This window comes from Bufo gargarizans, chromosome 2 (genome assembly GCF_014858855.1).
Source record: "Bufo gargarizans isolate SCDJY-AF-19 chromosome 2, ASM1485885v1, whole genome shotgun sequence".
Classification (NCBI taxonomy): Eukaryota; Metazoa; Chordata; class Amphibia; order Anura; family Bufonidae; genus Bufo; species Bufo gargarizans.
The window spans coordinates 273451958-273475377 of NC_058081.1; the positions used below are offsets into that span (position 1 = coordinate 273451958).

At 39.9% G+C, this 23420-nt stretch overlaps 1 protein-coding gene across 3 annotated transcripts in view; it reads right to left on the reverse strand.

The window, feature by feature from the left end:
* Nucleotides 1-587: 587 nt before the first annotated feature.
* ST7 (suppression of tumorigenicity 7) overlaps nt 588-23420 on the reverse strand; it is a 129465-nt gene continuing 106632 nt past the window's right edge. For all 3 annotated transcript variants that reach the window (XM_044277003.1, XM_044277002.1, XM_044277004.1), the window contains 3 exons: nt 4685-4777; nt 1559-1698; nt 588-902 (listed from right to left, as the gene is read on the reverse strand). In XM_044277003.1, the coding sequence (XP_044132938.1) occupies nt 807-902; nt 1559-1698; nt 4685-4777 (329 nt within the window). In that variant the 3' untranslated portion in view covers nt 588-806. The remainder of the gene's footprint in view (nt 903-1558; nt 1699-4684; nt 4778-23420) is intronic.

The window sequence follows — 23420 nt, forward strand, 5'->3', positions numbered from 1 at the left end:
GGTCTTCTATAATGTAATTTTCTGATCTACTGACATCAGCTGTAAGCTATAATCATCAATATTAAAATAAATTGAATTAGATCATTCTGTGTGTAATTAATCTATAGAAGAGTTTCACTTTTTGAATCAAATTACTGAAATAAATTAGGTTTTCGATGATATTTTAATTTATTGATGCACCTGTAATAGACCCTATTCGGTGGCTAGAGTTCAACTTGTTGCAACCGAAATACCCTTTCAATGACCGTGAAAACCTCTACAGATTGATCTAAATTTCTTATTAACCACAAGTTAATAGAATGCATAAATATTCATCCCTATTACGTGTGTAATATTGGCTGTTATGGATCAGTGTAAAAAACTGAATGAAATCCACTGTGATTCAATGTTATCACATAATGAGACCAGAGAAAGTCCAAGGGACAGTCAATACTGGCATGTTCTACGGTTTAAGCGGTTCTGGTGTCTTGTAACTGCTTGTGCCATACTGATGTCGTAAGAGTCAGGTGATGGATCCTAAACCACATTTATAGAACTCCTAGATATTGGCTACTAAAATACCCTGGCATCTGGAATTGGACATGACTGAGGCAGATGAGGAACATTCTGCTGCCATACACAAAACTTTATTTTAAAGAAGTGTTTTTTTTTTCTAAAGGCAAAATATAATTGAACATAATGGTTTTCCCAATTTACAACAAAAACAGTTTGTATATGAGAACAGACAGTCCATTCATGAACAGTTCTTTTTCCAGGTCATGCTTTGTTGCTGGCAGCCATGATGTTCTGTAAGTGCTGCAGGAGCCTCAAATTCGAGTCAGTTGGTGCCACAAGCTGGAAGGGAGTATGCTTTCCACTTTCTCCATTACAAAGTTTAAAGGTGCAAACAAGGTGCTCAGGAACTGTGAAGGACAAATAACATATGATCAGCCAGATCCTGTATTCATATATGTAAAAGATCATGGTGTATATGCTGCCAGCCATACATAATATGCAGACTGGGTTTATGAGCATTAGGGTACTTTCACACTAGCGGTTTTCTTTTCCGGTGTTGAGTTCCGTCCTAGGGGCTCAATACTGGAAAAAAAAATGCATTCTGAATGGAGAGCAATCTGTTCAGGATGTATTCAGTTCAGTCCCTCTTGCGTTTTTTGGTTTTTGGCCGGAGAAAATACCGCAGCATGCTGTATATTTCTCTCCGGCCAGAAAATACTTAACACTTGCTGTAATGCATGTTGAAATGTATTAATGCCGGATCCGGCATTAAGTGTTCCGGCAAACGGATCCGGCTTTCTGGTCTGCGCAGACCTTTAAAAAGGCAAAAAATAAATAAATACCGGATCAGTTTTTCCAGATGACAAAGGAGAGATGGATCCAGTATTTCAATGCATTTGTCAGACGGATCCACATCCGGATCCGTCTGACAAATGCCATCTGTTTGCGACCAGAATACCGGAACAGTCAGGCAGTCCCGGCGACGGAGCTGCCTGCTGGAATCCTCTGCCGTAAGTGTAAACGTACCCTAAAATAAACAATGCACTAGGAAGTGGATACTTACAGCTTTTGCAAATACTCCCATAAGCTCTGGGAACTGATGTGTGAGAAGAGCCAACATGGCTGTGAAGGAGCACAATCCAGCTGTGAAGAGTATGAAGAAAGGAAGTTCTTTCTTTGGATATACTGAAACTTCGTGAAATGCTGCAAAAGAAGATGAATATTTAGGGTTTTATCAGCGCAGATATGTTTCTATTACGGTGAGTGTAAAATTACATATACCTGTATAAAACAATGCATTAGGAAAGTCCTCAGACACTTTTCACCCCCCCCCCCACCCCACACACACACACACACACTTTGGCCTTGTGCAAAAATTCTGATTTTCCCCATTATTCTGACTCAATGCCTCATAATAAAGTGAAAACAGGATGTTCAAACCCTTTGCTAATTTATTGAGAAGGAGAAACTATAATCTGGCATTCAGATAAGTATTCAGACCCTTTACTCAGGACTAAGTTGAAGCACCTTTTGCAGCGATTGCCTCCATCCTTCTTGGGCATGATGCCACAAGGTTTACACACCTGGATTTGGGGATATTCGGCTGGCTGGACCACTCACATTCCCAGAATGGTTACTAAGCCACTCCTGTTATCTTGGCTGTATGCTTAGGGTCACTGGCTTGTTGAAAGGTGAACCTTGAGCCAAAGGTCGCAATAACACCTGTACAAGCATCATAGACACCTGTTCAGGCCATTTTACTCCCTGAAAAAAGTCTGACGGGTAGCAATACGCCTTTCCCCGCCATTCATCAGCTCATTGAGCACTGTGAATGACACTGGCAGTGCAGCGATGCTGCCGATGCCTGGACTAACCAATAACAAAGCTCCTTACAGCACGGAGCTTTGTTCTTGGTTGGTTTGGGTGCACTGCCGGAGCAATATAGTACCCTGCAGCAGGGGGAGCAGTTCTGCTTGTTGCTGTAGTAAGAAGAGCGGTGCGCTGTGACTGAGGACCCCAGCAAACATGGCAGCAGTGGAGCTGAAAAGATGGAAAACTACAGCCCAAATATCAAGATGGACATGCAGTAGAAGGTGACAGCGCAGCGTGTGATGTGTGTAATGTATGTAGTGCAGTGTGTGATCATCTCCCCCAGCACTCCATACATCACACTGTGTGTAGTGAATGCACAGCAGGCCATTATAGCCAAGTGATAAAGTACAGGGAAGATGCACTATATTTGACTGTACTTGCCTGATGTTTAGACCAGTAATGGTCCCCTGCATAGCCACCTCTTAGGCCACGTTCACACTGCCACTATTTCTGTTGTTCTGCTCTGTTAGATGAGCAGAACAACAAAAATAACAGAAGTGCTGAATCGGGCACATAAGGCTGGGTTTTTGTCATACGTTTAATGTACAGAAAAAAACTTATATGTTACCGGATGCCTCAGACAGATGCCATATTGTATCCATAGAGTTTCATTGTAAAAAAATATAAATATTTTTTTTTCCATCATGCAAAGTCTAGCAAAAAAAGTATTAGGCCAATGTATACTTTGTAAAAAAAATAAATAAAATGGAACTGTATGGTGAATGGATGCCACTGTATGGTATCTGTCTGAGGCATCCGTTAACATATACTTTTTTTTGTGTACGTTAAACGTATGACAAAAATGTGATATGTATATGGAATTACCCTAACTGACAGGAACAAAGCTGAACAGACTCAATTGACTATGATGGAGTCCGTTCAGTTTCTGATCAGGATCCTGTCTTTTTATCAGACAAATAAGTCCTGCATACAAGGCTTTTTTGTCCGGTCTTTTTGATAGAATCTTCAACAGAGGTCCCCGAACGGAGCCCCCAACGCAGATGTGAACAAGTGTAGGCCTATATATTATGTATTTGAATTACTACAACTTTCGTGCTCCCTTTACCATTTTTGAGGAGTATTTTTACTCTTCTGCAAAAAATGTAGTGTGACCTCTGCCTTCAGGCCAGAGTACACTGGATTAGGTTTTCATTCATTTCTCTGCACTTTCCTCCATTCGGCTTTTCCTTAACCTTGACCAATCTCCCTGACCCAGCCACTGAAAAACACCCCCATATCATGGTGCTCTCATCATCATGCTTCACTATAGGGATGGTATTGGGCAGGTGATGAACCAGTGCCTGGTTCCCACCAGACAACGCTTAGAATCAATGCTAGGCATATAATATTTTTATTTTTTTTTACAAACTCCAGGCAGGCTTCTTTCTGGTCACTCTGCCATGTGCTGCAGTGATGATTGACCTTCTGGAAGTTTCTCCCATCAGCACACAGGATTTTTGGAGCTCAGGCAGAGGGATTGTTGGGTTCTCTTACCAAGCCCCTTCTCCCCTGATTACTTAGTTTGGAGGGGTGGCCAGCTCTAGGAAGAGTCCTGGTTGTTACAAACTTCTTCCATTTAAGAATTATGGAAGCCACTGTGCTCTAGGGAACTGTCAGTGCAGCATAACTTTTCCAGATCTGTGCATCCACAAAATCATGGCTTTGGGCTCTACATGCAGTTTTATCCTCTTCATGGCTTGGTTTTTGCTGTAATATGCATTGTCAGCTGTGAGACCTTACATACACAGGGTTGTGTCTTTCCAAATCATTTCCAATCAACTGAATTTACCCCAGATTGACTTCAAATCAAGGTTTAGAAACATCTCAAAGATGATAAAAAATAAAAAAAAAAATAAAAAAATGGGAGGCCCCAGAGTAAAATTTCAAGTGTCACAGCAAAGGGACTGAATACTTCTGTCCATACAAAATGTTACTTTTTCCTTTAATAAATTGTGTTTTCACTTTCTCATTATGGCATACTTCATGTAGATTTATGGGGGAATTTTTATTTTATTTTTACCGCAAAGCCGCAACACAAAATATGAAAAAAAGTGAAAGTCTATATGACGACTTTCCAAATGCACAGCATAACACTTGTTTGCAGGCCCTGTAAACTGCAGTGTCTTTAGGTCTCATACAAAACATATTATTTCTTTACAGTTAGGAAATCTGAATGCTTCTTGCCATGTATGCAAGTGACTGACGCACACAGGTATTCACAAAACTCTAGCTAAGAGTGGGGCTTCTGGCAGAGTAATTTACATACATGGTGCAAAACATTACAGATAACTTCAACAGAAGGAAAAAAGGTACTTACATGGAAGTAATTCTCTGTCGGCGGTTTCTGTGCAAATGGGGTATGGGTAAAAAAGGTGACCCTTTTCCAGTGGGTATGGAATCATTCTGAATGCTGAAAGACAGGGTAGATCAGTCTTGTAGTTCAAGAATACTGCATCATACAATAGCAAAGCATTTTCTTACAGACAACATGGTACATAAAAAATTCTTAAAGAGGACCCGTCTCCATCCCCGACATGTTGGTTTAGGTAAACAAATGTATTCCACATGGAATGACAATTCAGGAGCATCTACTCTTTTGACTCTGTATTGTGGTGTTCTGCTCTTATTGCTGCTTGAAGTTTACAGATAAAAGGTACAGATGGAGGTTACAGTGGGGTGTCTCACATTGTCTACTGGGAGCAGCCGGGACACACCCTCAACTGGTAACTCCCAACTGTACCTTTATCCATAAACCTCTAAGAGGAATAAGAGAAAAACGGCACAGCATACAGTTATAGATGAGAGCAGATGCTCCAGAATTGTTATTACATGGGGAATGCAAGTGGTTACCAAAACAATCACGTCTAGAGAGCTGACTGGTCATTTTTAAATATCTAACACCGACCTACAATGAAGTTATCGGAGAAGAATATACGTTAGAACAGTATCACACACAATGTAATATGCAACACCTAGTCCATGTTGTTTGGATCATAGTTGCAGTCATTATGTGGTAGAACCAAGACAGTAAAACGCATACATACTGGCGGGCATAGAAGAAAAGCAATCCTCACATTTTGGCTGCCACGACTCAGGTCTATACACTTCCTACTGGTGAGAGTTGTCATCTGTCCCCAAGAGAGGTTTCAATCAGGGAATCCGAGCACAGACACTGGAATTTGCACCACAATCCCAGGACTGGACTTTGATGTGCATATTACCACATTGTCTGTCAGCATATAGATTTATTTTAGCCACAAGATGTAACAAGACTATAGGCCCCTATTCATAGGGAGAGGCAGGGTCTTGCTAACAGATGGCATTTATTTTGGTACATAAATCATGGATGTCTGAAATGTATTTAAGGAATAAAACCGGGGTGTGTAGGATTTGATCAGTTACAGTGGAATAATTTAACACAGGCTGCAGAGTAGTGTCCTGCATATCTAATGTAACAAGAGCTTGTACATCTTCTGAATAATTCCATTTCTACCAGTTTTGCAAGATATCCCCAATGGCCTTGAAAGTCACATTGTTCCACTTTAATATTTCAACAGGCGTAAGTGATGTGAGAATAGCGGTCATATGAGTGATGTTCTCACTGCCATCATTCTTCAAGGAACAGATTACATCATAGGAACACAAATGGAAGACAGTGACAAGTTAGTCCTACATTTTCAGATCCTAATTCCACAGTTACAACTCGAAAAGGATCATTTCTTCAGAACTATGAAATGCTCCTCATTTATAACATATCCACATTGTAGCATATGTCCTTCATTTTTTGTGAAGCTTAGACACTACCATGAATATTTCTCATGAGGTCCACCTGAATATACCAAAAGTTTTTTAAGCATGATCGGGCTGTCATTTTTATTTTTTACAATGCTCACCAATAGCAGAAGCGTGCAGCATAGTAAGATGGACTTATCATACGTGTAAGGCTACTTTCACACTTGCGGCAGAGAGATCCGGCAAGCAGTTCCGTCGCCGGAACTGCCTGCCGGATCAGGCAAAATGTATGCTAACTGATGGCATTAGTAAGACTGATCAGGATCCTGATCAGTCTTAAAAATGCCTGATCAGTCGAAAAAATGCTTTGAAATGCCGGATTCGTCGTTCCGGCAAAACGGATCCGGCATTTATTTTTTTTTCACCTTTTTTTCAGTCTGCGCATGCGCATAACGGAACGACAGATCCGGCACTAATACATCCCTATGGGAAAAAATGCCGGATCCGGCGTTCAGGCAAGTCTTCAGTTTTTTTTCGCCGGAGATAAAACCGTAGCATGCTGCGGTTTTCTCTTTTGCCTGATCAGTCAAAACGACTGAACTGAAGACATCCTGATGCAAACTGAACAGATTACTCTCCATTCCGAATGCATGGGGATAAAACTGATCAGTTCTTTTCTGGTATAGAGCCCCTGTGACGGAACTCTATGCCGGAAAAGAAAAACGCAAGTGTGAAAGTAGCCTAATGCAGGTCACAAAACAAATATCCAATCACATTTCTTCGTGATTTTACTGATGTTTTAAATACCATGTGTTATATAACCACCATTCTCAAAGCAACTGTGTACAGTGCACTCGGAAAGTCTTCAGACCCTTTCACTTTTTTTTAATTTATTTTTTTACATTTTGTTAACTTACAGCCTTGTGCCAAAATAAAAACAAGTTTTTCCCCATCAATCTGCACTTAATATCCCAAAGTAGTGCATGTCTCCATGATTATTTTTACTGACCCAAGGTCAGTAAAAAAAAATACTGAAGTGTGAACATATATTTAAACCAGTAGGTATGTGTGTTGTCCGTGGAAAATGCGGACGAGGCCTTAGTGTGCAACATTTACTATTCCAGGCCCAGAAGCTAATAGCATGGCATTGGATTTGTGCACAGCCTCCTTCTATTAATGACTCCCTAAACAGGGTTAATAAAGCACACCTTTTTCCTGGCAAAGTATATGTAAAGAGGAAATATATTTTTAAATTTACAACACATTGTTGGATAAATGTTTTTTTCTGCTAGAAATGGATCCTCCTCTCCCCAGTCTTGACTACGCCTATAACAATGGGAGGCAGTTCTGGTAGAGTTCCTGGATAGTCTTTTATGTTCAAGAATGTCCTGCAAGGGAAGCTAAGAAGGTGTTATGGTCAGCGGGTGGGGTACCCTACTTGGTTATGGCTCGTCGTTAGACCTGGGTGTGCTGGATTTGTATCGTTAGCCTTGGTGGTTTGTGGTAATACGGGTAGGATCCTGATAACCGTCTCTTTGCTAGGGGTTGGGAAGGGGTTCTGGGACACAGTTATTGGCTTTGCATATCCTTACCATCTAATGGTACAATGATATGTGGTATACTGGCATCCCTATTGTTTGTAAAAATTTCAAAAAATATTATGTTTGCAACTTTATTAAAAAAGGAAAAACTTAAATTTAGCATGGACATAAGTATTCAGATCGTTGGCTATGACAACTCTTGGGGCATCCCATTTTTCTTGATCATCTTTGAGATGTTTCTACACCTTGACTGGAGTCAACCTGTGGAAAATTCAGTTGACTGGGCATGATTTCGAAAGATACAACCCTATATAAGGTCTAACAGCTGACAAAGCATATTAGAGCAAAGACAAAGCCATGAGGCGGAAAGAACCTGTAGAGCTCAGAGACAGGATTTTGAAGCGACACATAGCTGAAGAAGGGTTCAAAACATTTCTGTTGCACAAAGTTCCCAACAGCACAGTGGCCTTCAACAATTCTTAGGCCTCTTTCAAATGAGCGATACGGATTGTGTCAGGATCTGTTCAGGAAAAACTGATGGATTTACATGCAGGTTCAATCATTTTTTTTTTTTTTTTTTTGCAACTGCGTTCAGTGTGTGCATTTTTTTTAAAATCCGGATTGCATGCATTTCATGCGTGTGAAGAAAAACTGAAGAATAACAATCTACATCTCCTAGCAACCATCAGTAAAAAATGCATTACATCAGGATTGCATCTGGATGCCTTACATATTTCACAAAAGCCCCATTTACTTCTATAGAGCCAGTGCCGCACGAAAAACGCACAATATAGAACATGCAATTTTTCCTGAATGCATACATGAAAAACTCATGTACACAGACCCATTGAAATGACCCAATGAAGTACTGCACACATTGCATCTGGACAGAAAAGTCGCTCATGTGAAAGAGGACTTAAATGGAAGAAGTTCCGACTCTTCCAAGAGCTGGCTGAAGGGGGGGGGGGGGGGGAACTTCCTTGGTAAAAGAGGTGACCAACAGGGACAGATTGTGAACTCAAAGTGGCTCTAGAAAAAAAATACAAAAAAAAATTTAAAAGTGACGCCATGTTGTAGGTGGAGCCAAATTGTTATTTTATTTTTTTTGCAGGATATTCTGTTGGTTTTATTGACACAGTTTTGGAATGTACAGTATATACCTTTTTATCGTTTTTAATCACTTTTTATTCCAGTATTTTTGGGGAAAAATTAGATATTTATTTTAGCACAAGGCCACAATCTAACAAAATGTGAAATAACCAAACAAGGCTGTCATAATTTTTTTATCACAATTTTATTATCTTTTGTTTAAAACTGCCTAAAATAACGTATAACAGATCTAGAAGCCTAGGTCTCTCGCATTGTAAGCAGCAACCCTATACAGTTGCTTTTTTGTATATTTTACATATATAACAATGATTAATACTGTATAAGCCTATATATAAACTGCAATGCAATGTGAATACCATACAAATATATGCATCACAATTCAACCAATATTAATGCTGTACAATTTCCTTGGTGTGCATACAAGTAGTACATTATAATGGTAAAGGAATACCATTTGGCTTATAACCAGGTTACTACATAACCAGCACACCTGAAATTTAAGGAAAAGGATGTCACACAGGCTTCCTGTGTCTGATGATTAATTAGGCCAGAGTGCTGAATTTAGATTTTTAGCTGAAATGGTTTAGAAATCATGATACTTTATTTCCTTCAAATTCTAAGGAGAACAATGGACACCAACAAGGCATCAAACTGGGATGAGCTCCTTGCGGGCAGAGAGCCATATGTACGGTAAATAGGAAAACAAAAATGATCAGAATGTTCCCTTCTTGAAGAAGTAGGAAGTGCAATAAAAGCATAGAAATAAAAGGACCTTTTTACACGAGGACAACTAGTACACGGTGACTGGAGAATTCTAGACACACTGACAGGATTCCAATTCCAGTCATTTCAAAACACATCAACTTCATCATATGACCATATGACTTAACATAGTGGTGTACAAAAATACATTCCTCACAGTGTGTGTCAAGAAATAAAATGAAAGAGCAAGCATTTATGTGAAATAAATCAGATCGGGTTACGGACACGGGTAAATAACGTTTAATGTAGAAGAAAAATGGGAATTTTTATTTATTTATAGTAATACATCTACAGGTGTACCCAACATTATCATGACTGGCTTAGCATAAACATCACATTAAAGTAATATAACAAAATCACGTTAAAGTGACCATCCTGGTGCACCTGAAGTCAAGATGACACTGGTTACATCTGTAGCACCACCAAGAACCTTCCATTGTCAGTTTTAATTAGTTTATTTTAGGAACCAGTGTGCCATCAGCTCTGCCAAGACAAATGAAAGAATGCATCAAAAGGGGAATAGATTCAAAATGGTGAATTCTAGTGCACGGTGGATTGTGGTACAACGAAACATTATATAAACGTAGTTTTTCGGAGGAATACTAATGGTCAGGTAGGTAAAACAAATGCACCAAACCATTGTCAAGAACCTGCAGGAGAATCTGACCACCATTGTCAAGAACCTGCAGGAGAATCTGACCACCATTGTCAAGAACCTGCAGGAGAATCTGACCACCATTGTCAAGAACCTGCAGGAGAATCTGACCACCATTGTCAAGAACCTGCAGGAGAATCTGACCACCATTGTCAAGAACCTGCAGGAGAATCTGACCGCCATTGTCAAGAACCTGCAGGAGCAGCTGACCGCCATTGTCAAGAACCTGCAGGAGCAGCTGACCACCATTGTCAAGAACCTGCAGGAGCAGCTGACCACCATTGTCAAGAACCTGCAGGAGCAGCTGACCACCATTGTCAAGAACCTGCAGGAGCAGCTGACCACCATTGGATTGTACTGCTTTCCTAGCGCTAACATGATATTGGTTAAATGTTCCTCCTGATAACTTTGAAGCAAAATGGTGGCCACAGCACTCGTCCAGATGGCTTATAGGGGTGCACTTCCCAAGGGTGATCTCCCTCCACCTACACTTTTAAATATATTGGAGACAGCACGCCAATGAAGTAATTTCAGGAAATTGCTTATTTTATTAATTCATTTTCTCCTGTTAACTTTTGTATGTAGATCTATGAAAATCATCATCACTGTCGTCTGATAAAATGCAGAATAAACTGTTTGACGATTACAGTTTTTTTCACGAGTATAAGTATACGGCTACATGCACACGAACATTGTCCGCTCAGTTTTTTTTTGCAGATAGGATGCGGACCCATTCATTTCAATGGGTCCATGTGCTGTCCGCATCAGTATGTCCGCTCCGTAGCCCCGCAAAAAAAAATAGAACATGTCCTATTCTTGTCCGTTTTAGGCATGGTTACAATAGATCCGCAAAAAAAAAAAAAAAAAAAAAAGGATGGCATACGGATATCATCAGTTTTTTTTTTGCAGATCAGCAATTCGCAGACAGCAAAACACATACGGTCTTGTGCATGTAGACTTATGGTCACATTCCTAGCCTGATTGTGGCCCTAATGACTTAAAATAACAGCATTTTAGGAATACGCTCATGTGAAACCAGCACTAAGGGTGGTTTGGTAATGTTTTGGGGTTGTGTGGTAGTCGCTGTTAGAAAATACTCTACAGATAGAGGTAACCAATGTTAAAACAAGCTAAACCGCTGAACAGTGGAAAACAAGGATAAAACAATACTGTAAAATCAAACATGAGCTACTTTCAGATACTATAGCTTAATGTTTAATTATTTTTTAATCACTGTGTTCTAAAAAATGGACTTTGTTTTTTCCATCAATGTAACCACATAAGTCTATATTTACGTATGTGGAGTAAGATGCATTTTTTTTTATGGAACCATTTAACTGAATATACTAAAAAAACATTATTAATTTGTTTAGAAGGAGGGAATAGGGATGGAAAAAAAACATCAAGTCCATCTTTGCTTTCAAGTTTTATTTTTACTGCATTCATCATGTAGTATAAATGACATGTTAAATTTTATTCTGCAGGTCATTACAATTATAGCTGTAATACATTTATAGGATTTTTACTATAATAAAAACTGTTTAAATAGGCCTTATAAAACTTTCAGTTAACTAATTTTTACGGTAAGAGTTATAGTCTTCATTGGTCCCATTTCAAGGTACATAAAACTTTACATTTTTTTTACAGTTGTGGAAAAAAAAAAAAAAAAGATTAGTCCACACTATTACAGTTATGGAGATACCAATTATGTGTTCTGTTCTGTAGTGTTTTATATATATATATATATATATATGAAGAAAAAGGATTGGCAGCACAGTCTTCGATGAAAAATAGGTAAAGGGTGCACCAGCCCAATGTGGATATAAGCAAATCCAGATGAATACAAAAATATGTAAAAACGGGCAGCACTCCAACAGATAAAAAATAGAAAAATACTTTATTTACCCACAAAGGTCATGCAACGTTTCGGCTCTACACAGGAGCCTTCCTCAAGCAGTGTGTACAACCCAAATGCTGAACATGTATAGTGTAGTGCCAAGTTACAATGTTTTGCACATCAGGTGAACTCATTCAATAGCAATTTAGTAAATCATCAAAGTATACAGTGCAATACAAATATAAAAGAACTATGAAAAAGAAAAAACATACATAAGCAATGTTGTGTAATCAAAATACCCATAATTTGACATAAAATACATTTGTGATTACAAAATATAGTTATCTCCATACAATAACACATGATTAATATTAGTAGCTGTACCAACTGTGATCAATTCATGAAATGTTGATTCAATAAAGTGTCAGGTGCTTACTATATACGAGATGCGCACGGATAATGAAGGAGGGAGCCCGGCCATCATCCACATTGAAGCGTGCGATCCGGTGTGCCTAGAGCTCAACTGCGCATGACCACATGACGTTTCTTTCGTATTTCCGGGTATCCCTGTCTTCGTCATGCGGTGCATGCGCTTTCAAGCCACAGTGTCGATTCGACCATCTTAGATGAGGGTAATGTCAACCCATCACCAAGCGCAGGTACATAACGTATCAGGAAGGTCCGGTATATTGCAGGATCAGGGTGGTAATGATATATATATATATATATATATATATATATATATATATATGTCCTATGTCTATAACGGTGGCTAAGTAGGATCGGATGAAGGCTACCGCAACATGAACGAGGCGGAGTCTCCAGCCGTGACCAAAGAGAGACTACGTCACTGCATAAGGATACAGGGTCGTACCGCATCAGTGGACAAAACCCACCTATCACCACACTTGGGTGAGGGTTCTCCTCATGACCACCCACCATGCATCTAACGGACCATGGCTGAAAAGAACCATGTACCAATTTTTTAAAATATAAACAATTTCTGCGCATTGTGGCTGCACAACCCCATATGAAAGTAGTACCAGTTCTCCTCTCCTCCACTTCCGCAACGCATCATCTAAAAAAAAGGGGGGGGGGGGAATTAAGAATTGAAAAAACATAAAAGGACTTATAACATAAATAGGGATCTGTGTTTTGTACACACAAATCGCATAATAAACACATGCAAAGGGCAAACCACACGCCTAGCCAACCCCAACTTTGTAGTCCACATTCAGACCATGCGGTTTGAGGGAATCTAGTGTATAGATCCATTTCAACTCCCTTTTTTTTATTTTTAAAAAGGTTAATCCTATTACCGCCTCTCCTGGGCATTGGTACAAAATCAATGATGCAACACTTCAAATCCTTTTCTGTATGCTTTGAATTAACAAAATGTTTCAAAACTGGCAAATCCAGTTGTTTCTTCCTAATACTGAGTCGGTGATTATTGAAATGTGTCTTAAAATCAGTAGTTGTCTCACCGACATACACCAGATTGCAAGGGCATACAATTACGTAAATGATGTAACTGGAGTCACAAGTCAGATAGTGCCGTATCTGATATGTAGCCCCAGTTCGGGGGTGTGTAAAGGTCCTACCCTTAAGGCTACTTTCACACTAGCGTTCGATCGGATCCGTTCTGAACGGATCCGATCATATTAATGCAGACGGAGGCTCCGTTCAGTACGGATCCGTCTGCATTAATAACTTAGAAAAAATTCTAAGTGTGAAAGTAGCCTGAGCGGTTCCGTTCAGACTTTCAATGTAAAGTCAATGGGGGACGGATCCGCTTGAAGATTGAGCCATATGGTGACATCTTCAAGCGGATCCGTTCCCATTGACTTACATTGTAAGTCTGAACGGATCCGCTCGCCTCCGCACGGCCAGGCGGACAGCTGAACGCTGCAAGCAGCGTTCAGCTGTCCGCCTGTCCGTGCGGAGGCGAGCGGAGCGGAGGCTGAACGCCGCCAGACTGATGCAGTCTGAGCGGATCCGCATCCATTCAGACTGCATCAGGGCTGGACGGAGGCGTTCGGGTCCGCTCGTGAGCTCCTTCAAACGGAGCTCACGAGCGGACCGACGAACGCTAGTGTGAAACTAGCCTAAGAATGTACTTGCAATTTACGCAAGACAAGCAGGGGAAACAGCCAACGCTGTTGCCTGTAAGTGTCAATTGTCTTGCTATTTTCAAAGTGCCCACATCCGCCCTCACCAGTTGGTCTCTGATACTCCTAGACCTTCGGTAGGACATGATAGGGGGAGATTGAAACTCCTTAATTGCATTATGGCAACTGCCCAGTATGTTCAAATGACGTCGGATAATATTACCTATATCTGTGCTTTGTTTGCAGTGAGTTGAAATAAAGGGAATCCTGACCATTTGTGTTTGTTGTGTTTTTCTCTTTAGGATATTGTCCCTGTCCAGACGCGCGACCAATTCCTTCTTTTCTTTCAATAGTTTAATTGGATAGCCTCGTTTCTCAAATTTGTACATCAGTGTGTCTAACGTACTGTCGGCTATTACAGGGTCCGAGACGATACCTTTGGCCCGCAAGAACTGAGAGTATGGAAGAGATCTCACCATAGATCTAGGGTGATTGCTGCTATATGTCAACAGCGTATTCCTGTCGGTCGGCTTGGTGAACAGTTCTGTCTGCAACCTGCCATCCGACAGGATCACCCGTGTATCCAAAAACTGCATTTCTACATGGGAATGCACCAAAGTAAATTGTAGTGCATTGTCGACTACATTAAGGAATCCATGGAAATCATGGATCTGTTCAACGTCACCAGTCGAGATGAGGAAGATGTCGTCTATGTACCGCCACCACGCCCTAACATGTTGAAGTGGTGGCTTCCATAGACGACATCCTCCTCAAATCGACGCATGAAAATATTGGCGTACGTTGGGGCTACATTGGACTCCATCGCCACGCCCTGTTCCTGGATGTAGTAAGAATCTTGAAATAAAAAATAGTTATACCAAAGCACAATTTCCAATAGTGATGTAATAAATTGTTGGGAATAATGCGTAAGTGATGATTTTTCCAACATAGAGGAAACTGCAGCTAATCCTTTCTGGTGATCTATTGAGGTGTAGAGTGAGGTGACGTCAAAAGAAGCCAATGTCACTCCTTGTACACCCACCAGATCAATCATCTGCAGTTTGAGCAAGAAATCAGTAGTGTCCTAGAAACCTATCAAGAAAGATAGCAATATGACTAAAGATCGAGTCAGAGCCCGACTCGATGGGGCGGCCAGGTGGATCAACGAGGGACTTGTGGATTTTGGGCAACACATAAATCACGGGAGTGACCAGATGTGCCACAGTGAGAAAATCCACAAGTCCCTCGTCAATGATCCCCGCATGTAAAGCATTGGTTAATACACTCTCAATGAGCCCAACAATTTTGAACCTAGGGTCAGAGTCAATGTGTCTGTAGATGGTGTTATCACCCAATTGCCGCATGATTTCGGCAATGTATTTATGGGTGTCTAACACGACCACATCACTGCCTTTATCAGCGGCCTTAATTGTAAGCTTGCGATAGTGTTTCAATTCATTAAGCGCAACTGTTCACCAAGCCGACCGACAGGAATACGCTGTTGACATATAGCAGCAATCACCCTAGATCTATGGTGAGATCTCTTCCATACTCTCAGTTCTTGCGGGCCAAACGTATCGTCTCAGACCCTGTAACAGCTGACAGTATGTTAGACACACCGATGTACAAATTTGAGAAACGAGGCTATCCAATTAAACTATTGAAAGAAAAGAAGGAATTGGTCGCGCGTCTGGACAGGGACAATATCCTAAAGAGAAAAACACAAATGGTCAGGATTCCCTTTATTTCAACTCACTGCAAACAAAGCACAGATATAGGTAATATTATCCGACGTCATTGGAACATACTGGGCGGTTGCCATAATGCAATTAAGGAGTTTCAATCTCCCCCTATCATGTCCTACCGAAGGTCTAGGAGTATCAGAGACCAACTGGTGAGGGCCGATGTGGGCACTTTGAAAATAGCAAGACAATTGACACTTACAGGCAACAGCGTTGGCTGTTTCCCCTGCTTGTCTTGCGTAAATTGCAAGTACATTCTTAAGGGTAGGACCTTTACACACCCCCGAACTGGGGCTACATATCAGATACGGCACTATCTGACTTGTGACTCCAGTTACATCATTTACGTAATTGTATGCCCTTGCAATCTGGTGTATGTCGGTGAGACAACTACTGATCTTAAGACACGTTTCAATAATCACCGACTCAGTATTAGGAAGAAACAACTGGATTTACCAGTTTTGAAACATTTTGTTAATTCAAAGCATACAGAAAAGGATTTGAAGTGTTGCATCATTGATTTTGTACCAATGCCCAGGAGAGGCGGTAATAGGATTAACCTTTTAAAAAAAAAAAAAAAGGGAGTTGAAATGGATCTATACACTAGATTCCCTCAAACCGCATGGTCTGAATGTGGACTACAAAGTTGGGGTTGGCTAGGCGTGTGGTTTGCCCTTTGCATGTGTTTATTATGCGATTTGTGTGTACAAAACACAGATCCCTATTTATGTTATAAGTCCTTATATGTTTTTTCAATTCTTAATTCCCCCCCCCTTTTTTTGATGATGCGTTGCGGAAGTGGAGGAGATGAGAACTGGTACTGCGTTCATATGGGGTTGTGCAGCCACAATGCGCAGAAATTGTTTGTATTTTAAAAAATTGGTACATGGTTCTTTTCAGCCATGGTCCATTAGATGCATGGTGGGTGGTCATGAGGAGAACCCTCACCCAAGTGTGGTGATAGGTGGGTTTTGTCCACTGATGCGGTACGACCCTGTATCCTTATGCAGTGACGTAGTCGCTCTTTGGTCACGGCTAGAGACTCCGCCTCGTTCATGTTGCGGTAGCCTTCATCCGATCCCACTTAGCCACCGTTATAGACATAGGACACATACATATATATATATATATATATATGTGTATGTCATTACCACCCTGATCCTGCAATATACCGGACCTTCCTGATAGGTTATGTACCTGCGCTTGGTGATGGGTTGACATCACCCTCATCTAAGATGGCCGAATCGACACTGTGGCTTGAAAGCTTATGCGCCGCATGACGAAGACAGGGATACCCGGAAATACGAAATAAACGTCATGTGGTCATGCGCAGTTGAGCTCTAGGCACACTTCAATGTGGATGATGGCCGGGCTCCCTCCTTCATTATCCGTGCGCATCTCGTATATAGTAAGCACCTGACACTTTATTGAATCAACATTTCATGAATTGATCACAGTTGGTACAGCTACTAATATTAATCATGTGTTATTGTATGGAGATAACTATATTTTGTAATCACAAATGTATTTTATGTCAAATTATGGGTATTTTGATTACACAACATTGCTTATGTATGTTTTTTCTTTTTCATAGTTCTTTTATATTTGTATTGCACTGTATACTTTGATGATTTACTAAATTGCTATTGAATGAGTTCACCTGATGTGCAAAACATTGTAACTTGGCACTACACTATACATGTTCAGCATTTGGGTTGTACACACTGCTTGAGGAAGGCTCCTGTGTAGAGCCGAAACGTCGCATGACCTTTGTGGGTGAATAAAGTATTTTTCTATTTTTTTAATCTGTTGGAGTGCTGCCCGTTTTTACATATATATATATATATATATATATATATATATATATATATATATATAAATAAATAAAATTAAATATTCTATAAGTGAAATGTTTTAATATTTTTTTTTTAACACTTCCTTTATTTTACAATATTAGTCCGCCCTATGGAACTTGGACATGTGATTGAGTAATACACTGCAATACTTCTATATTCACTGACAATTCACTACTATCAGGAGGCAAAAGCAGCTGGAAGGGGGGGGGGGGGGGGGGGCTGGAGTATGTAGCCTGCTGTATTTCTCTGAGGACATTACACGTCCTCTTTAAGGTATCTTGTTAAGGATCTGGGAGGTAACTATGTGTCAGGACAATCCATGATAGTTTATACCCTCGTGCAGGGTGGTGCTCATTATATATGTATATATCTATCTATATATATTATGGCAACAAGTTACTTTATGACATAGAAGATACAATCTGAAAATAAAGGTGTCTTTTTTTGTGATGCTCAAATAGTTTGTGATGCGACGTGTGGGTGCAACCTCTTAAAGAATGAGATCCAGTCACCCTTGGGTGGTTAGTGTATACTAGACTGTGGAGGTGACGTGAACCTACAAACATTACACAACGAGGCAGCTGACATACATCAGCATAGACAGGCCCGTCCAAGTGCCGCGTTATTTCAGCCAATCTGGTTTGGCAGCAGAGTTTGCACACACTCCTGAACCGCGAATACAGAAAGTAACGTACTGTGGAACAAGCCGCTCCAGAAAGGCTTGGATCGGATAATTCTAAAGAAAGTTTTAACTGAAACCAGCAGCAAAGAATTCCAGCAGATAAGTGTATTAAAAATGTCACATTTCACTATAAAACCATAGACTGTGCTTTCAGCTTTGGCAATTCTCATAATTCTTCAAGTCGAAGCCAACTTTGGCCTTCCATTTTTCAAATCTGACATGTGTCACTTTATGTGGCAATAACTTTAGAATGCTTTTGCTTATCCAAGAGATTCTGAGAACGTTGCTTCATGACACATTGTACTTTATGCTAATGTTAATCTTTATTTATAAAAGAAAACTAAACTTAAAAGGGGTTATCCCATAACTAATGTACAAAATAAAATTCTGACATCATATACAATAGTACATGACAATCTCTGTCTAAGAAAGCTAGAACCAGCCCTTTACCTCACATGGATCCAGAGATCTCCCCATTCTTTGCTCTGCTAGATTTATATCAACCTGACAGGTCAATGGAAGGGTCTTTTCTACTGCAGCTAAGGGGGCGTGTCTCAGCTCTCCCTATCACAGCTCAGGAGGCAGTTGAAGGATGAAACTGAGCATGTGCGACCTTCTCAGTGGGCAGGTCAAATAATTAAGAAAGATACAGATACATTTTATTTAATAAGGCCTCATGCACACAACCGTATGCATTTTGTGGTCCACAAAAAACTGATCCGGAAAAAATACGAATGACGTCGTATTTTGCGGAATAAAACAGCTGGCCCCTAATAAAACAGTCCTATCCTTGTCTGTAATCCGGACAATAATACGACATGTTCTATTTTATTTTATTTTTTTCGGAACGGAAATACAGACATACGGAAACGGAATGCACACAGAGTACCTTCTGTTTTTTTTGCGGACAGATTGAAATGAATGGTTCCGCATACGGTCCACAAATAAAATAAAAAACTAACAAAAAAAAAACACGGAACGGACATGGAAATAAAATACGTTCGTGTACATGAGGCCTATCTCTGTGGCTATACTGAATATTTAATTACATGCAATTAAAAAAGTATTCAGATCCAGGTAGTAGAATATTTTTTATTTTTCGTGGGAAAATGTAACAAAATTTCCAATTTTCCAAATTTGATTTTATCTGCTTTTAACCCCTTAAGGACACGGCCATATTTCACCTTAAGGACCAGGCCATTTTTTGCTAATCTGACCAGTGTCACTTTATGTGTGAATAACTTTTTAAACGCTTTTACTTATCCAGGCCATTCTGAGAATGTTTTTTCGTCACATATTCTACTTCATGACACTGGTAAAATGGAGTAAAAAATAAAAAAAAATTATTTATAAAAAAATACTAAAATTTACCCAAAATTTTGAAAAATTAGCAAATTTCCAAATTTCTGTTTCTCTACTTTTATAATAGATAGTAATAACTCCAAAAATAGTTATTATTTTACATTCCCCATATGTCTACTTCATGTTTGGATCATTTTGGGCATGACATTTTATTTTTTGGGGATGTTACAAGGCTCAGGCTGGGTTCACACCTGAGCGTTTTACAGCGCGTTCCTACGCGCTGTAAAACGCTCAACAAGGAGAAACCAATGATTCCCTATGGGAATGGTTCACACTTGGGCGTTTTACAGCGCGTACGATCGCGCTGTAAAACGCCCGACGCTCCAAAAAGTACATGAGCGACTTTTGGGGCGTTTGTGGCCATAGGACACTGTAGTGAATCACACAAACGCGCGTCAAACGCGCGTTTACTATTACAAAAACGCGCATAAAAATGCGCGTCAAAAACGCGCGTAAAACGCGCGTTTGCGCAACGCTCAAGTGTGAACCCAGCCTTAGAAGTTTAGAACCAAATCTTGAAATTTTTCTGAAAATTTCTAAAACCCACTTTTTCAGGACCAGTTCAGGTCTGAAGTCACTTTGTGAAGCTTACATAATAGAAACCACCCAAAAATGACCCCATTTTACAAACTACACCCCTCAAGGTATTCAAAACTGATTTTACCAACTTTGTTAACCCATTAGGTGTTCCACAAGAATTAATGGAAAATAGAGATAACATTTCAAAATTTCACTTTTTTGGCAGATTTTCCATTTGAATCCATTTTTTCCAGTTACAAAGCAGGGGTTAACAGCCAAACAAAACTAAATATTTATGGCCCTGATTCTGTAGTTTACAGAAACACCCCATATGTGGTCGTAAACTGCTGTACGGGCACATATCATTGCGCAGAAGGAAAAGAACGCCATATGGTTTTTTGGAAAGCTGATTTCACTGGGATAGTTTTAAGCTGCAATGTCCCATTTGAAGCCCCCCTGATGCACCCCTAGAGTAGAAACTCAAAAAAGTGAAACTACGGGATAGGGTGGCAGTTTTGTTGGTACTATTTTAGGGTACATATGATTTTTGGTTGCTATATATTACACTTTTTGTGAGGCAAGGTAACAAGAAATAGCTGTTTTGGCACTGTTTTTTTTTTATTTACAACATTCATCTGACAGGTTAGATTATGTGGTATTTTTATAGAGCAGGTTGTCACGGACGTGACAATACCAAATATGACTACTTTGGTTATTTCTTCAGTTTTACATAACAAAGCATTATAATCAAAATTCTTTAGTGTCTCCACATTCTGAAAGCCATAGTTTTATAAATTTTTTGGGCAACTGTCTTGCGTAGGGGCTCATTTTTTGGGGGGATGAGATGATGGTTTGATTGGCACTATTTTGGGGTGCATATAACTTTTTGATCGCTTGCCATTACACTTTTTGTGATGTGAGGTGACCAAAAATTCATTTTTTTTACACTTTTTTTTATGGTATTCACCTGAGGGGTTAGGTCATGTGATATTTTTATAGAGCAGGTATTACGGACGCGGCGATACCTAATAGGTTTACTTTTTTTATTTACTTAAGTTTTACACAATACCAGCATTTTTTAAACAAAAAAAAAATGTAAATCATGTTTTAGTGTCTCCATATTCTGAGAGTCATAGTTATTTCAGTTTTTAGATGATTATCTTAACTAGGGTCTCATTTATTGTGGGATGAGATGACTGTTTGATTGGCACTATTTTGGGGTGTGTATGCCTTTTTGATCGCTTGCTATTACACTTTTTATGATGTAAGGTGACAAAAAATGGCTGTTTACACCGTTTTTATTTTAAAAAATTTACGCTGTTCATCTGAGGGGTTAGGTCATGTGATATTTTTATAGAACAGGTTCTTACGGATGCGGCGATACCAAATATGTATACTTTTTTTAATTTACTTACGTTTTACAGCATTTTTGAAACAAAAAAAAAAAAAAAAAAAAAAAAAAGTTTTTAGGCCTCTTTCACACGGGCGAGATTTCCGCGCGGGTGCAATGCGTGAGGTGAACGCATTGCACCCGCACTGAATCCAGACCCATTCATTTCTATGGGGCTGTTCACATGAGCGGTGATTTTCACGCATCACTTGTGCGTTGCGTGAAAATCGCAGCATGCTCTATTTTGTGCGTTTTTCACGCAAAGCAGGCCCCATAGAAGTGAATGGGGCTGCGTGAAAATCGCAAGCATCTACGGATGTAGTGCGATTTTCACGCATGGTTGCTAGGTGACGATCCGAATGGGGACCCGATCTTTATTATTTTCCCTTATAACATGGTCATAAGGGAAAATAATAGCTACGCGATCAATTGGAGGAGTGAGTTAATTTGTTTATTTTTTAACCCTCAATTGACCTTCTACTAAGCATTCTGAGCCATAGTTTTTTTTTTTTTCGGTCGATTGTCTTAGTTAGGGGCTAATTTTTTGCGGGATGAGGTGACTGTTAGATTGGTACTATTTTGGGGGGCATACGCCTTTTTGATCACTTGATGCACTTTTGTGATGCAAGGTGACAAAAATTGCTTTTTTTATTTACACCATTTTTATGTTTTTATGATATATATCGGACAGGGTTAATCATGTGATATATTTATAGAGCCGGTCATTTTTTCATTTTTTTTATTATAAAATAAGGGGAATGGGGCGTTTATTTATTTTTTACTTTATTAAATTGTATTTCTTTATTAATTTTATTAAAAACATATTTTTTGTTACTTTTTTTTCCTTACTTTATTTCTGAAGTTCACTTTTGAGGGTCTGATCCCCTCTGCAATGCATTACAATACATCTGTATTGTAATGAATTGCCTGTTCGTGTACTACAGTGATTAGTACACTAACAGGTTGCCTAGGAGACCCAGCCTGAGGCTGCATCTCCTCGGCACCCATAGAAGGCAGGTCCCGATCCAGTGCAAGGCATTGGGCAGCCTCTGCACGGCATCGGGCTGCCTTCTGACACATCGAGTCCCCGTATTGTTATTGTCCATATTGCCTCCTTTTCTGGTTTGATTCACTTTTCCATCACATTATACACTGCTCGTTTCCATGGTTACAACCACCCTGCAATCCATTAGTGGTGGTCCTTGCACACTATAGGAATAAGTGCTGGCCTCTCTGGTGGCCCGGAGCACACATGGGGTAGATCTTATGAGTGCGGGACAATAGTCCTGCGAGCGGCCCGACGTGTACAGCATCATTGTAATCTATGATGCGGTGTACTCCTGTGCGCACAATCGATGCCGCTTCGGGAAATGTGGCTCGCTCACGGACCGTATATCTAGGAGGGCACACAGTCGTGTGCAAGGGCCTTAGAAGAGACCTGGTTCCCACCCCAGTATGATTTAGTCAATTTCCCTACAGCAAAAGCTTTTAAGTGGCAAACTGGCCTATTATGATTGTGAATAAATGTTTTGCCACACTAGAAATATTGCCGATGGTAGCATTATTAACCCTTAAAGGACCATGTGATTTTCCGTTTTTGCATTTTGGTTTTTATTCCTGCCTTCCCAGAGCCATAACTTTTGGATTTTTTCATTCACATAGACTTATGAGGGATTATTTTTTTGCTGGATAAATTGTACTTTCTAATGGCACTATTTAATATTGCATATAATGTAGTGGGGAGCTGGAAAAAAAAA